At 37.8% G+C, this 17,146-nt stretch overlaps 1 protein-coding gene across 2 annotated transcripts in view; it reads right to left on the bottom strand.

The window, feature by feature from the left end:
• Positions 1-17,146, bottom strand: part of LOC131253619 (uncharacterized) — a 49,517-nt gene that overhangs the window by 22,983 nt on the left and 9,388 nt on the right. For both annotated transcript variants that reach the window (XM_058254687.1, XM_058254688.1), the window contains exons 4-12: positions 14,510-14,582; positions 13,865-13,987; positions 9,761-9,869; positions 4,119-4,198; positions 3,809-3,887; positions 2,378-2,517; positions 2,148-2,258; positions 1,377-1,493; positions 1,128-1,217 (exon numbers count right to left, since the gene is read on the bottom strand). In XM_058254687.1, the coding sequence (XP_058110670.1) occupies positions 1,128-1,217; positions 1,377-1,493; positions 2,148-2,258; positions 2,378-2,517; positions 3,809-3,887; positions 4,119-4,198; positions 9,761-9,869; positions 13,865-13,987; positions 14,510-14,582 (922 nt within the window). The remainder of the gene's footprint in view (positions 1-1,127; positions 1,218-1,376; positions 1,494-2,147; positions 2,259-2,377; positions 2,518-3,808; positions 3,888-4,118; positions 4,199-9,760; positions 9,870-13,864; positions 13,988-14,509; positions 14,583-17,146) is intronic.

Below are 17,146 nucleotides of genomic sequence, written 5' to 3'. Positions count from 1 at the left end.
GCCTCAATTCAAATTTAAAAATCACAGGATTTGGACCTATTATGTTGGCTATCCAGATATCATTGTCCTTTATAGATAATGTGCAATAGTTAGGCCTCAAGTCCAGTTTAGGCATGATTTTGCTGGCATGTGAGTGGTGTAATCATGCATCAGTGAGCTATGCCCTATTCTCAGCAGTTATTACTCGAACATGTCCTTTTTCACTCAGTATTGGATAGTGGCATATTTGCATGCATGCTTAGCGGGCTCATCTAGAACTACAAGCTCTAGATGTCAACTGTTCACAAATTCCCCTTTGAGGGCAGAGCACACAATAGTTCTGCTAAGGTGCAGTGTAGGGCCTGACCATGTTGGTACATTAGCGTTGGTAGTCATGTATCAGTTGGTTCCCTGCTATCTGTGCAGCCAACAATTCAAGCATGACCTTTCAAATGTGTGGTACCGTGCTCTAGATATCTGCTAGGAAACCGCCCCATCGTGAACCTAGTTTGCTTGCTCGTCCTCTTGGGCATGCATGTAATAGTTGGGCAGGGGGTCAATACAGTCTGGGACCATATTGGCATATGAGTGGGTCAATGTGAGGCTCTGCAATTGCCAATTCCAAGAGCTTGGCTAAAGGAGGCTGGTTGATGTCTATTTGGCTGCCAATCGTATGACTTTTGCCAATTTACCATCCAATCCAAACAGACCAATTATTTCTGGAGTAGAAGCTAAGTTAGAGGGGAATTTTCCAAAAACAAACAAAATATCCACAATGCCATATGGTTAAGCAACTGTTTAAGCTTTACTTACACATCAGTTAAAAGATAAGTTTGTAAATCTGATGCTCCTACGCAAAAAGGACTCGACAAATATTGCCTACAATTCATGCTCCATATAAGTGGTCAGTTGTCACACATGTCCAAAAGGTTACGCACCACTACCTTTTTCCACTTGAACAACTATGAAAAATAAATATCAGCATAACATATAAGTCTATGCCAAGCAATAGCTTCCTTTCTTTCTTGCACTAATAAGTAAATGAAGCTTGAGTAGCTTGCACTCCCTTACTCTGTATTAGGTGTTGCACAGAACATGAAACTAAAGTACTTTAGCAACTACAAAAGGTAGGATATATTTCCACATACCTTAGGAGCCAAAATAAGCATGGATTTAAGCGTTAATTCTCGAAGAAAAGCAGATGTATCAGAGAAACCAGTGGCAACATGGGGGAAAACCTAATTGAAAACATCACGCAGACAATTTAGGATGTCAGTCAGAGGATCTGCATCCGATAGTAAACAAGGTTATACTCAATTACAGGACTAAATCTAAAAGTTGTGTAATAATATGATCTTGCTAAATGCTACAAAAAATAGTTGACATTAATTCCATACTTGCTCATCAACCACTTGAGCTGATAATGATTCTCCAAACTGATCAACGTGCTGCAGCAGACCAACCCGAATAGCTCGGTCATTGGAGGCAAAAAGTTTCACAATAGTAGGTAGTACCTGCAGGTATAAACAAAAGAATGTATCAGAAAGTTTAAATGTAGTAAATGAAAATTAAAAGGAACATGGATCTAGATCATCCAGTAGAGAATGATTTGATGATGATAATGTGAAGGAGAGAGGAAAATATTGAGAGAGAAGAAGAAGAAGGAGAGTTTGGGAGAGATGTTGTGTTAGGCTTACTTGCCCTAACACATAATATTTTATTATAATAAAGCATATAGTACAACGCAGGAGAAGAGGGAAGTGTGCACATGCACTTACACTAAAATGGGCCACTAACCACCACTAACCACATACACAATACACTAGCATTCTCTATACATCCACAGTGGGGGCAAGTATTAAGGGCAAATTTGGATTTACAGTCAAGTCACATTGGCAGGACTTATGAGCCAAATCACATTGACAGGATTTATGAGCCAAAAAAAAAAAGCAGGCTTGCATTTGGGGCATCATGAAAATTGGAACCCACAGTAAGAAGGATTCTAATTTCTCACTTTTTCCACCCAAATTACAAGTGAGATACAGGCAGAAAGGACCTGAGTATATCTCACCCTGACTTTGCAGTGTTGACCTTGCAAATCAAGAATTCCAATGCAGCATACATGATAGACTTAAATATAAGAAGTAAAATGTATGAAAGTGTATAACCTTGACATTGAATTCATCCACTGAAAGCCAAGAACCCATTTTCAATAATGCAGCCAAGGCGGGAGCAGCAGCTGAACCAAATTCTAGCGCAGATGCTAATAATGGAAGTAGCTGTGATAACCAAAAGATCAGAGTATGAGTTGACATTGCTAATTAGAAGATATAAAAGAAAATTGAAATGATGAAGACATAACAATCAGACTTTTAATTTTAACTTTTCAGCATCATACCTTCTTCAGCACAATCTGGCGAGGGAGCTGTTCAGCTAAGTTGGGAAGCTTACGGAAAAAGGAATCTTTTTCAACACTGTCTTTCAAATTTAAAACCTCCATAAACTGTATAGTCTCTACCAACTTATTCTGAAAATATTCTGCCAAATGCAGTCCTCACCAGATCAGTATAGGCAGCAAGTAAGCCTGTGGAATTTTACAATTTTTCTTAACTAAACAAAAACTGGCAGAGTGATAAGAAATAAAAGAACCAAAAGGGATTGCCCCAAAACTTCCTTGGTTGATATGGTTGACTCTATTAATAGCAGCAATATGAGCCAATAAAAGTGTCCATGAGGCCCATGACTCCAGGTCATTTTAAATAAGATCACATGTGCTCCCTATGTAGTTCCAACAGCCATACAAAAAATGAAGGAGAAGTCTATATATCGAAAAGGATCAATCAACCAATATATAGAATTAGAAATGAATGCATTCAAGGGAACTTTGGAGTAGCACCAATAGGTAATAATATGAGGGGAAGTAGAGTTAGATGGTTTGGTCATGTGCAACGGAGATCACGACCAGCGCAGGTTAGGGGTGAGTTGGTACAAGTTGAAGGCTCTAAAAGAGCAAGGGGAAGGCCCAAAAGGACGTGGGTGGGCATAGTAAGAAAAGACTTGTTGACTCATGGTCTAATTAAAGTTACGGCCCTTGACAGAATGGATGAAAAAGGATTCATGTCGCCAACCCCAATTATTTAGGATAAGGCTTAGCTGATGATGACGATGTCACGTGTCACTTAGCAAGCCAATTCTTAGCAGGATTACAAGGTGATTACTGAAAATAATAATAAAGACATACAAAAACAGAACATATCTATGTAGTTCTAGACATCTCCAACAACATTTTGCATTGTCCCCTGGTATAAATAAGTGACAGCCGTAGTTTTTCTATTGCAGGATCATTGTTGGGTCCTAGATCATTGAGTCATAAACTAGAACAGAAACTTCTTGACAAATCTCAATAGGCGTATGCATAGCCACAATAAGCTTCTTGCCAAGATCTCCATTCCCAATTACATGAAACCAGCACACATCCATGAGGACCATGGCCCTCCCTAAACCCAGTCTAACCACTAAATCTTGAAAAAAAAAAAAAAAATCAATACAAGAGATTATCTCTGTAATATTTTTCTTAGCGGGCTTTAGTCACAATTGGTAGGCCAAAATTTTATGAGAAAGAACTTCCCAAACTAAGAAGATAAAAAGGTTATATGCTTACACTTCAAATTGAGCAAGCACTCAATATTTTCAATGTGAAAACAGCAAGAGTATTACCAACTAATATGCAATTCAGGATGGTACCATGGAGTTAAAAATCCTAGGCTAGTTGGAACTATTCATAAAGAAACTGACTGCAAGAAGACTCGAACTAGAAAAAGGAACTCACCGCTATTATCAAGCTTTGAACTATTCAGTCTGCGAGAGGGCATTGAACTCAAAAGCCTCCGATAATCTGGAAGCAGAGACTGTGAGACAAGAAAAGTAGATAAATGCAAATGGTACTGGAATTTTCAATAAGATAATGCAATTTACTGTCACATATATAAAACTCATAGCAAACTCCAAACGAAGTGCTCAGCTAGAAACCCAGAGGGATGTTGCTTACTTAGAATATGTCCACTTTGTACTAAGAAGAGGGCAAGGTATAGAACCCTACAAAGGACAAACAGCCCATGCATACATTTTTAAGTACCAACCTTTGGAATCGAAGTAGTGTTTTGAAGATCTTCAGTTCTGGCCAGCTTCACACCAGAAAAAATCTCATAAATCAGACAACCTGACAACAAGGTAAGGTCTCAAAAGTTAACAAATCTTGGCTCTCAACAAGGACCACTAAGAAAACACAGTGCTCACCCAACTATTATGAAGTATCATCCTTCAAATATAAATACGATTAACCATCCTGCTTGTGTAATTCAGATAAGGTATGGATACGAGGTACAAGACATGTAAACTAGATATCCAACATGCCAACACATCTGAACATATATGATGACGTAAAAAAGGTATTATTATCATTTTTTTAAAGGTATCAAAATCATATTATTATAAAAAGTTTAGTCCATAAACGGAAAAGACAGAAAAAACGAATCTGCTTAAGTGGACAAACATTAGAAGTATATCGCATACAAATACTGCTGAATACAAGTAAAAGAGTACAAGAATGAAATATTTAAGTTTTTCTACTAATAGATGTGCCAACAGGTGTCCGATATGTGTCTGACATAGTGTCAGCACAACAAGTTTTTATGATGAAGTTACTAGCTAATCGCCCTCATACCATCGGCTCCTATAACTCAGGTTTCATCAATTGTCGTACATTAAAAGATATGGAAACATTCCTAAAAGCAATGTTGTCAAAATCGTTATAGTATCACAAATCGAAATAGGGGTTGAATAGGAAATCTTATCATAAATCGTAAGGTTTTTTATGATTTTCTTGAAAAAATGAACAAAAACAATCTGAAAAAAAAAAAAAAAAACAATAATTCATCAATCATACTTTTGCCATCAATATGCACCAAGTAATACCATATCATGATAATGTTAAAGGATTCTTATCTTTCCTTTACTTTGTCTTTCAAGAAATTTCCCTTAAAAAAATACAAGTATCCTTTAATAACTAATGTTCCCTTTACCTTCTTGAATGTAGAATCGCAGTGGAAAAGTGGCATTTAATTTTGTAGACCAACAAAGAAAGGTATTTTGATTTCTAACCATCATTCCTCAATACATTTAGGCCAACATGATCGTAACCATCCATAAAAACATTCACAGATAAGTCATTCATCAATTTGCTGTCTCGACAGTTAAGAAGTAAGAAATTATAAAAATAAAAATAAAAAGCTCCATGATTTAACGTTGAAGAGAATATATATATATATATATATATATAATCTCCTAGAAAGGATAAAATAAAGTAATTTACCTTTTCTAAACAATTCTTAAAGCCCCAACCAATTTTAAAACATAAAATTGACAGCCTAGTGAAGCTTAAAATAGAAGAGAACAAGTATAATTTGAATCGTAAATCAAGACATAGGATTCAAATAATAGAATCGTAAGATTCATGTAAAGGGATTTAGAAGGTGGATTCAAACCGTTTTGCATGAGATTCGACTCAAATGTAGTTATGTAGATCATAAATTGTAAGTCGTGAAATTTTGACAACTATGCCTATAAGGTCAGCCACACCATAAGTGTAACGACCCTGATTTTTCAAGCCATATGAGAATCGGACTAACCAAATTAATAATTTGATTTTGTGGTTATTAACAAAAATCAAACACTTAGCCTACTTGGTAGAGGTACTCTTGGTGGAAGGATAGGTCAAAGGGTCGACTCCTGACACCGCAGTATTTATATTTTTGCCAAATTTCATAAAACCCTAGTGGAATCTTTTAGATCCAGGGCTCTTGCTCTATTTAAAGGGAAGGCCAGCAGGAAATTCTTGCAGAAAAACCTAAAAGCTAGAGAGCAACCAGAAAAGAGAGAGAGAGAGAGAGAGAGAGAGAAGCCATGTGAAAGACAAGCCTCGGCCGGTAAGTTTCCATCAAATTCTTTTGTTCATTTTTTATTTTTCTATCTAAACAATGAACGAAGTGGATTTATCCTATGATCATTGTCTCGATCTATAGGGAAGCTTTGATGAAAGAAATTGGTTTTGAGCGAGATCTCAGATTGGCCTTGAGAAATTCAACCGTATCAGTCTAGGAAAATTCGAATTAAGAGACCCTTAAGTCAAATTGTATCAGGGCCCTAAATCCTAGGGTGATCCGACGGAGGGATTTCCCATAGCGATCTACAAACAATGCAGATGATCTTAGACTATGTTGGAAACAATTTTAACCAATGATTGTAGATGGATATTTCGGATCCAAGCAATCCTTTGGTTATTCCAAATTTGACAATGACAAAACCATTAGATGGGTTGGACCCAATCCAGGAATCGATTGAATTCACAAAAGCTAAGAGTTAAAAGAGCAACCCTAAGATTTTCAAAAAATCAGATTGTGTATCAGAACCTAGCCAACTTTGGTCGATCGGTCGAAGTTGATATTCGATTGATCGAACGTGTCGATTTTTGTCCAGCAACCCAAGTTGAAAAATCATATCGTAGTCCGATTGATTGAAGTCCAAGTTCGATCGATCAAGGGTCTTGTCAAGTGATCCCAATCAATCGAGAGTACCAATCGACAATGACCAAAACTGTCCAGACCTGTTTCGATTGATCGACGGGCAGGTTTGATCAATCGAATGTAACCAAATTTGTCCAAAGACTGAAATGTTAAAATCCCGAATTTCATCGATTTATAGCCAATCGATCAGAAGATCGATCGAGGGCCATCAAGCTCGCTCAATCGACAATCCCCTTTTGGTTTTCAAATTTAGTAGTGGCGGGTTATCTTGGTTTGGTCAAAGGTGGACCCCACTTGATGGGATAACTTAATTGAATTCACGAATTATTAAATCATCTTAATATGGATTCGAATTCTAGATTCCAAAGGCTCAACTACTCGATGAATTCGACGAAAATACAAATAGGTAAGTGAATCCCAATGTGTCTCATACCCGTATGGTGATAGATGATAAGATTGCTATCACTATTGTGATTGTTATGACTGATGTAATTGATTTGGGATGTTATGTGAATATGATTTATGTTCTGAATAATTATTAATGTGAATTGTTTATGTGACACGCAAAACATTGATGACATGAATTCATGAGTTCTTCTCAGTGAGATGTATATGTTGGTCACACTCACACATGACAAATCATGGACATTGAGCATGCATTACATACATCCATAGTGTTCCTACGCTAATTCCTAGAGGCACGCTCTAGATGACCACGTGCACACCTTGTGCTTGGGTTACTGGGAGATCCCCCTAGATGGTTCTCCTGGCAGATTCGTTGCCAGATGCCCATGTTAGTGGAAGCCTACTCACAGAGTAGATGTACAAATTGCCCATGACTACCTACGGTGGATGTCTAACAAGTACATATTCAGGTTGACAGATAACCAACCCAAGCAAGTGGATGGTCATCCCACTTGACATGCATCTCATGACATCTCAGCACCCATACTCATGCTTACATACATATCATCTCATTTTTGTTGTGTTATCTTATATTGTGCTACGAATGAACCATGCTGGGTTCACTCACTAGCATGGCCAGCTAACATTGTGGATTGACAACCGTAAAGAGGCGAACGAACCACGAAAACCAAATCTAGCATCGAAGGATGAAGCTAGGTTAGCAGATGAGACTTAGGACCAATGGCCATATTTGGCGGAAGATGAACTCGCCAAATTGGATGGATGACTAGTTTATGTTGTTGAAGGATAGGAAATTACTTTCTATTGCTTTTAGTTATTGATGTTAGACTTGACATTTCATTGCTCATAGTTATGATTTTGTTACAGACAGTATTTGATATTCCAGTTAAATAAAGTCCCAAATGGGTGGACATGGTTTGATTTCTCTGAGTTTTAATTTGTGGTTGTGGATGTGATGGAATACGTATCAACAAAAGTCATGTAATTGTGTGGATATATGGATGTTAATGTGTGAAAACAGAGAATGCACCAAATTGTGCCTCTTAATAACTGTTAGATTATGGGAATGATGTACACTTGGTGTACAAGTGATGGACTGTAACTCGGGTCTGAGGGTGCACACTCTGTATCCGATTTTCGGGGCACGACAATAAGTTATGTTAAGGTTGAGCTATGTGAGACCCACCGCGATGCATATGTGAGACATTGAACTGCACATCCGGTGACACCCCTCGTAAACATGGGATGTCCCAAAAAATTAGCCGTATCCGAAACTCGGGTGGGTCACATCATCTGAAATAAGTGCAAAATCATGCCGAAACATCTAAAATCACTTCATGGAGCCTGAAATAGCCTGAAAGTTGGTGGAACCCCTCACCTAGGTGGGACACGCAATGAAAAGTGGTTGGATGTCTAAACCACATCTTGATGGACCCCACAAACAATCAGGAATGTTTTAACGGGTTGGCATGGACTATCCACTATTTCCTGTGGTATGGCACATTTAAGTTATGGATCGGGCTAGATCTTGGGCTCTAGATCTAATAAGGGTTGACACATTTGATAGACGGTGGATGTCTAACACACATCATGGTGGGGCTACAGAGCTCAACCTGATGGCAAGGTCAACCTTATGGGAACATTTCCCTAAAATGTAAGGCAATGCCCACTATGATCCACTGCATAACCGTTAAGGAGTCATGCTCGACAAACTTCAGCAATGGTTAAAGCAGCCTATTTAATTTGGAAGGCATGACAGGTTTTTTAATGGGTGTGCACAGTGAATGGGACGTAGTGGCACAACACAACCCTCAATATCTGATGTGAGAAGTGAAGTGGCATAGAACAACATAACCCTTGATATTTGATTAGAGACATGGAATCATATATGGACGTTTCTGGTTTGTAATTTTTAAAAGAACAATAAGGAAAAAGCAGAGGATATTTTGAAACCCAATTACAGGACCGGATTTAATGATTTCAATCAGAAATGCTCATGCAGGGCATAATGCTTCATTGAAACAGGAGCGCTGTGATTGTCTAGACAAGTCACTGAGATACGAGATATCCTATCACAAATAACAGTACTGAGCTTCATGCAACACCATTAAAAGACCATTACCTCTAACATAGTTTGGAAACTTGAAAGTCAAGTTTATTTAAAGGCTTGGCCAAGTATGGTAAATAGAAACTTGGTGGTAAATAGAAACTTGGTATTTAATATATTATTATTTAAAGGTACAAACATATAAATGAAGAAAACTAATAAAAAATATGGAAAGTTGTGAGAGATGGGCTATTTTAAACCCATTAAATATATTTTCAAAATACCTGATGGAAGAAAAGAGATACCCTTTAACTTTTGCAGAAATAACCATGATATCCTTTTCTCTTTTTTCAGAATACAGACTAATATTCATAATGTGTGTGTGTGTGTGTGTGTGTGTGTGTGTGTGTGTTTGTGCAGACATAAACTCAATTTAGTCTATTGACTTAACCTGGTCAAGCTTTTAACTCTAGATAAACAGGGCTCAATGTTTACTAGTCTAAACTCAATTAGTATGCCAACCAAAAGCGTTGCCCAGGTTTGAGCCAGTAGCTAAATGGTAGACAAAGTTGTTTCAACATTGAGGTCTTCACTCTTCAATTCAAGCCCGTTAGTTATCAAGAGAATTATCAAAAAAAAAAAAAGAAGAAGAAGAAGAAGAAGAGCATTGCAACATGCATACAGCAGTTACAATAAATCCACAGACCACAAAGACCCAAGGACTCACCCAAGCCCCACGAATCAATCGCCCATGGTGGAGACTTTCGGATTGTTGCCCAGTCGGACTTTAGTAACTCCATCGGTTTGTATTGTGCTCCGATTAGCCATTCGAATTGCTGCATGAAACATTCGTGAGAAATCATCCATTTAAAATTTAAAAAAAAAAAAAAAAAAAAAACAGTTTTGAAACTCCATCACTGGTCACAAAACCCCAGAAAGTAACAAAAAGTACAAAATAGCAAGCCAAAAAGCCGTGCATACTACTAAAAAACCAGCTGGTAGTTTCATAACAGAAACATATTCACAGAGTGATGGTAGTGGTGGTCATGGTGGCTGCAGCGGCAGTGGTAGTAGTAGCTCAGCGGCAGCGGAAGCAGCCATTATAACAATAGGATGAGGTCAACAAGTGAAATAGATGTCCATATTACACAAAATGCATAGGACACATGAAATCCTACCTACATAAACAATTGAAGGTAACAAAAATCATACTCCAAGACCATAATGGGCAGTGAACAGCCTTGCTTTGAAATTGGGAAACCTTGTTTCGAAATTCAGAACCAGTGGTTGATAGTATAAAACTTTTGACACTTGATGAAGACTACAGTTCAATTATGGTAGAAAGACAGCCAAATGAGCTTCTTCTGGATATCTCAGGTACCATTATTAAATACAAGAAAGTGTTCCTAATCTCCAGCAAACCCGAATCAACTCCCTAACCCCCTTGGATTCCATCCCTCCAGGTTATGGTCAGGACCTTGATAGGTTTTGGACCATCTCAAGCTGTGCTGACAACTTTGCATCTTACTCCATGCTCAGAACTGAAGTTGAGGGCAGTACTGCCAGAAGGAGCTGCATACAAAAGCTGCCCGATACTGCTAATATCAAACTCCACCATAATGCAACACTACCGTGAAGAGTTTTGGGACATGTGATGGAAAAAATATTTATTGCAGGAACCTTTCAAATTTGAAAGACTAAGAAAACAGCCAAATTAGAAACCTGACACATAATTTCCATAAAAGAAAATATCAGACTGATGATGTTTGTCCAACTATATTTTGACAAAGCATAGATGTTAGGCAATAATGCACTTATAGAATGTCTCCAATAGCTTTGCCAACTTCGACTGCTCTTGGGAGTAGTTAATAAACTCTAAAAGATTGAAAATCCATTATGTCCTTGCACAAATGTGTAAGTCCTGAAACATAGCAAATATCAAACTGGTCCTAGCATTTTTTTAGGTAAGTTAGAACTGTGCTTTGACATAATGAGTACACTGGGAAATAACCCACTTCCAAAATACCCAGCAATATAGCTTCTCCAATTTTACCACTTATAAAGGTATAGGTAGATCTTTAGAATTTTGAGAAACAAAAATATGTGAAATTACTTCAGGATGATTTGAATTGGGGGCATCTAGATGTGCTGGATATTTCAATTACCAGGTATTGCAATGCCTGGATGTTGTAACTGCAGGCAATTATAATTTCTTTGTTTGGACAACTTCCTGTAGTAGGCATTTTGATTCCCGGAAATTATAATGCATGTGTTTGGTTGGCTTACAAGTTGGGAATCACGTGTGGTGTACATTATATAAGAAGTGTCCAAGTTAGATAATAAGTGTAGCCTGCTCTATCACCTGATCAACTACAACTCTCATTGTCAAATTACCCAACGAGGTTTGGGCAAATGGTCTTCACTGTAGGTTTGCTCCCTACAAGTGAGGGTTCAATTCCCCTCCTTGGCTTTACCCGATGCACGTGGTTGTGGGTGATTGTGTGTATCCGCATGGATTAGTCTCACTTCAAAAAGAGGTGGGGACACCCTGTGTCTTCAAAAAAAAAAAAAAAAATCATGTGATCAAATTGACAAGTGGCTTGGATGTTGCTCACATGAGAAAATTTAGCAGGTTGGATCTACAATGACTAGAGAAATGAATGGCAGATTGATCATACCACAATCTGATCACTGATCTAGACCATCCATCATGTGGTTCTCACCCTTGATTGCAAATCCTGTAAAAATCACTTTTATTGGAAAATCCTAACTGCCCATTCAAAGGTTTGGAATGGATACTCATGTTAACACACATCAAATGGACCAATCATTGATCTTAACCATCCATCATATGGTCCCACCCTTTATTGCCAATCACTAAAAAATAAAAAAGCTTTCGTCAGATGATCTTAACAGTACATTTAATGGTTATGGAATGGACAGTCCATATTGATCATATCACAAATGGTCCAATCATTGGCCTAGACTATCCATCATGTGGGTCCTACCCTTTGGTTGCCCATCCCTCTCAAAAAATCACATCCATTGGATGATACTAATAATCCATTCTATGTGTAAGGAAATGAATGGTCCCTGTTGATAATACTACAAATGGTCCAATCATTTCTAGACCAACCATCATTTGGGTCGCATCCTCGATTCATCACCGTTCTCAGAAAATCACTTTGGTTGAATGATCCCAATCTTCCAATCAATGCCTCAAGAAATTATGGTCTATATTGATCATGTTACAAATGTTCCGATCATTGATCTTATGACATCCATCATGTGGGTCCCACCCTTGAATGCCCACCCCTATAAAAAATTAGTTTGATTGGATGATCCTGATCTTCCAATCAATGCCTAGGAAAATTGACGGTCCATGTTAATCATGCCACAAATAGCCAGATCATTGATCTATGGCATCCATCTTGTGGGCCCCACTCTTGATTGTCCATCCTTCTTTAAAAAAATAACTTTGGATGGATGACCATAATCTCCACTCAATGCCTAGGAAAATGAATGGCTCATGTTCATCCTACTAACAATGATCCGGTCATTGATCTAGACAATCCATCATTTGGGTCCCACCCTTGATTGCCCACCCCTCCCAAAAAATCACCTTGGTTGAATGATCGTAATCTTCCTATCAATGCCTTGGAAAATTGACAATCCAAATTGACCATGCTACAAAAGTTTTGATCATTGATCTATGACATCGACCATGTGGAACCCACCCTTATTGCCCACCCCTTTCCAAAATCACTTTGGTTAGATGATCGAAATGTACAATCAACACAGGGAAATGAATGGTCCATATTGTTCATATAAAAAATGGTTCGATCATTGATCCAAACATCCATAATGTGGGTTCCACCTTTGATTGCCCATACCTCTCAAAAAATCACTTGAATGATTGATCCTAGCCTTCCAATCAATCTCAAGGAAAATGGGTGTACAAATGGTGTCACCATTGATTTAGACCCGCCATCCTAGCCTTCCAATCTATCTCAAGGAAAATGGATGTTTAAATGGTGCCATCATTGATTTAGACCGGCCATCATGTCACCTTTCATTGTGCATCCCTCACAAACAATTAACTTTGGTCCAATGGTCCTAAGGCAAAAGATAGAGGGAATCCTTGGTGGGTGTTGAGGTGAAATTCTATCAATTATGGACATTTAAATTGTCAAGATTTTCAATGCAAGCTTATCCTCCAAACGTCGGAATTAGTAGGGTAGTGGTGGGTATTAGAATACTTGGGAATTCAAATTCCCCCAATCCAAACAACACCTTCATGTCCCGCCTCCAACATGTTCTGCTCCAACACATATATATGCCCACCCGACCTTCTTGACAGGGGTTGGAATCTGTTTGTTCTGTTATTGGCAAAATACAGGTATATATCATAATCTCCAGGCGACTTCTACGAAGTCCCAAATTAGGATTATCTGATCTAATAAAAAGAGTTCATGTGCCTCAAAACCTGAGTACACTTTCTAGTTTACCTCGATTTTCTGAACAGTCTTCTTTCACCAATTTCTAATATCTTTTAGCATTGAAATAATTCTCATTTTCTCACTTCTTAGTAATGGTCTACTATCAGCCATCGGTGTAAAATGGCTAAGGACATCAATTTGCTCAGAAAGCAGCTAAGCGATTAGAATTAATTCCAGAATCAGCCAAGCTAGTTCTATTCTCAATTGGAAGAGAAAAGTAGTCAGATAGTGAAGCCTACATGCAAATAACAACAACAACAACAACAACAACAACAATAATAATAATAATAACCAAGAAAAAAAAAAAAAGTGGACTCCTACATAAGAATTACCAGCATTGGTCCAGTAGAAGTCTCACTGTTCCCATCAAACTCTGACAACACATCAAAAGCATGCAGCTTCCAGTCCAAAGTTTGTGTGACAACAACACTGGCCAAGCACACATTGCCATGAACCTGCAACAGTTAGATTAGTTAGAATATTTTTTTTCCAACAAACGGGAGTAGCTCCTAAATTCTGTGTATTCAACACACATAATACAATTGTAAGTGAAGTATATTCAGAACTTCTCAACCTAATGTACTCAGTGTTTTTCCTCATCTTTTTTTTTCTTTTTTTTGTCTTTTTGGTGGGAATGATGAGTTGTGGCTATGTTAATCAAAACCTTGATGCCATCCAAATAAGGACACCTACTAGTGGCCCAGGACAACACAATTTTCTTTCCAGGAAGACATTAATGAACAGCTTCCAGATCAGATATGACAGCACTAAACACAATTTATTGTTTCACCGTAAGCTGACCCCAAATAGCTGCAACATGATCAGCTTTTTTCTGTCCCCAAGCCCCTATTCTACAGCTATCCTAAAAGAAATTTCGAATGCATCCAAAACAGAACTAACAGCAATTAAGGATTCTAGTAGAGCAGGATACAAATGCAGAATGCCAGAATCAATGGTCTTGGGGTGAGAATCCATACAAGTTTGCAATCATTATTTAGGAAGCTCACAGCCTTAGCTATTTGATGCAATCCCCACGCATAGTACTCATCCCTGCCAGCAGTATACAAATAACCAAAGATAAGAAAGCGAATAATACATTTCTCAGTTCAGCACCATAATTAGAAATGAGTTCGAATGACAATAAAAATCATATAGTAATTTGTATTACACACCACAAAGTATTCATACAGAATTAATCGGGCTCTTAGAACCTTGTGCTAGGACTTAATGAATGATATAAAATAAATCCATGCATTTAGAATTACCCTATTTCTGACTTCCCTATGCAAGAGACAAAATGGCAGTTTTTTCTAAACTGCATGTTTCGTTGGATCAGCTGGATAGTGATCTTTTGGCATATACTGGGATGATATGAAACCTATAAAAGCTGATATGTCAGGATTCAAACTATTGGCAGCATCAACTTTTTTTTTCAAAAAGTGACAATGTTTTTTAGACAAAATGGTTATTGACAAAGACAAAAAGGAACATCACTTACACTATGCAATAAGGTGAGAACTACTGAGTTCCCACCTGTAATAAGTCTATCAGCAACCACATTGGGCCATTGGCATTCCCCAGAAATGATTTTCTTTTTTCCTTTTGTCTTTTTTTTTTTTTCCTTTTCTTAGGAAATGATGATAATTTTTTTAAAGCAAAATCCAAACGATACAAAGAGGATGAGGAACCATCTAGAATATAGAACCCTCCACCCACTAGAAAATAAAAATCCTAGGCCCTACACAAATTCTCATCCCCAATGCCCAACTTAGGGGGTGTTTGGCGCATGTATTAGATGGGATTAGGTGGGATGGAATTGCATTTGGTCCCATGTAGGATTTCCGCAGATTTTGAAATCCACTACACGTGGGCCCCACATTGATTCGTGTGTTTTATCCTTGCTGTTCATCCATATATGCTCTTTACACGCGACATTCTAGTTACATATAGGTACAAGTGACCGACATCCATTGTGAATTTGGTTGGTTGATTACAATTCCATGCTCCACCAAACAGGATTTCGCTTAATCTAGTGTTTTTCCCATGGCAAGAATTTTATCCCAAACATGGGGATTGGATGGCCCAAATACCATGGTATTTCCAAACATGCAATCATTGTGCAATAATGGTGTTAATCCCATCTAATACAATTCCATACCAATTAATCCTACAGACCAAACAGGCCCTTAGCAACCTCCCAATATTCTGCTCGCTTTTTTAAGAGGTAACAGTAATTTGATTGAAATAACATAAAAAGAACAATATATATATATATATAAAATACACACACACACACACACACACACACACACACATACAAGAAGCCCATTCCACTGCATATCACACCTTACTCAAGAACTTTTCATTTACTTCAAATCTTAATTCAATTACATTGACAAAGGATCCACTCTTTATATACTCTTCTTTCATAATTAGAAGAGCCCTCTTTCATAAATGCAAAGAGTTGTGAAATTTAAATTACTTCAACTTCTTCCAATGTCTATGACTTTCCAAAACTGATTAATGAAAAACAAGTTCTCGTGGGAAGTCTTACCAGAAGACCCTTTAATACATTGTTGTAGTACTTCATTTGTGGGCCCCATTTGATGAGTCGAATGAATAGTTATTATGGGCTTTCTTGGGCCTACAGTTGTACACTTTGAGACCTATGGGTCTGTCTTCATCACCTGCTAAAGACGTCCACCTCCGATTTACTCTCATTACACATCTTCCATTATATCAAGATGTATCGATATATCATCGATTAATCGCAATATATTATATCGACCGATACTAGGAAGTTTCCCAACTACAACCTAATTTCATACCAGCACTATGCGATATCCATGGTATCGGGCTGATATACTGCAATCACTGTTCCACCCTTTCAATAACTACATCACTTAGATGTTCCGGGGGCTTTCCAATGCATAACTATAACCCAAAATATAACACAAGAAGATTCTTGCTTTGCACCCAATTTTATGGAGACGAGCTCCACATCTTCAAGCCTTAAATGGTCTCCCAGAATTTCACTTTTTCTTTATATATTGGTGTTGAGACCAGAAATAGCTTTGAAGCATCTCACAACTTTCCTCGAATTTTCAACCTCATTGAATTCAGCATCACAAAATGATGGTGTATCATATGTAACTGGAGATGAGATTTTGTAAATTTGGTGTTCTCCACTCAAGCACCACTAATCGGCCCTTCCTCGTCTACATTGGCAATCATCCTGTTGAACATTTTGGCCACCATTCATCATCATCTAAGCCTAATCCAAATTAATTGGGGACATCAGCCACCATAACGAACAGAAAAAGGTGATAGAGGATCCCATTGGTTTAGTGTAACACCCCGAACTTTTCAATACCCAAGCATTGAAAGTTCTTGAGTGTTACCATAAAATTTAATTTAGTATATACATGTGTATGTCACCAATTTAGCCTATCCTAACTTGACATCTATTCTCTAACCTGAATTTGACCGTTGGGAATAATCTTCATCCATAGAGCAAGTCATCCAGCCGTTGATTTTTAGGAAAAGATCATCATATATTGAAGTATTCTCACTTGTTCATCACAATTAACCGTTCAATCATTCACCACTAGGTA

Source organism: Magnolia sinica, chromosome 8, assembly GCF_029962835.1.
Source record: "Magnolia sinica isolate HGM2019 chromosome 8, MsV1, whole genome shotgun sequence".
Taxonomy (NCBI): domain Eukaryota; kingdom Viridiplantae; phylum Streptophyta; class Magnoliopsida; order Magnoliales; family Magnoliaceae; genus Magnolia; species Magnolia sinica.
Note: the sequence above shows the minus strand (reverse complement) of the source record. Positions and strands in the feature narration are given on the sequence as shown.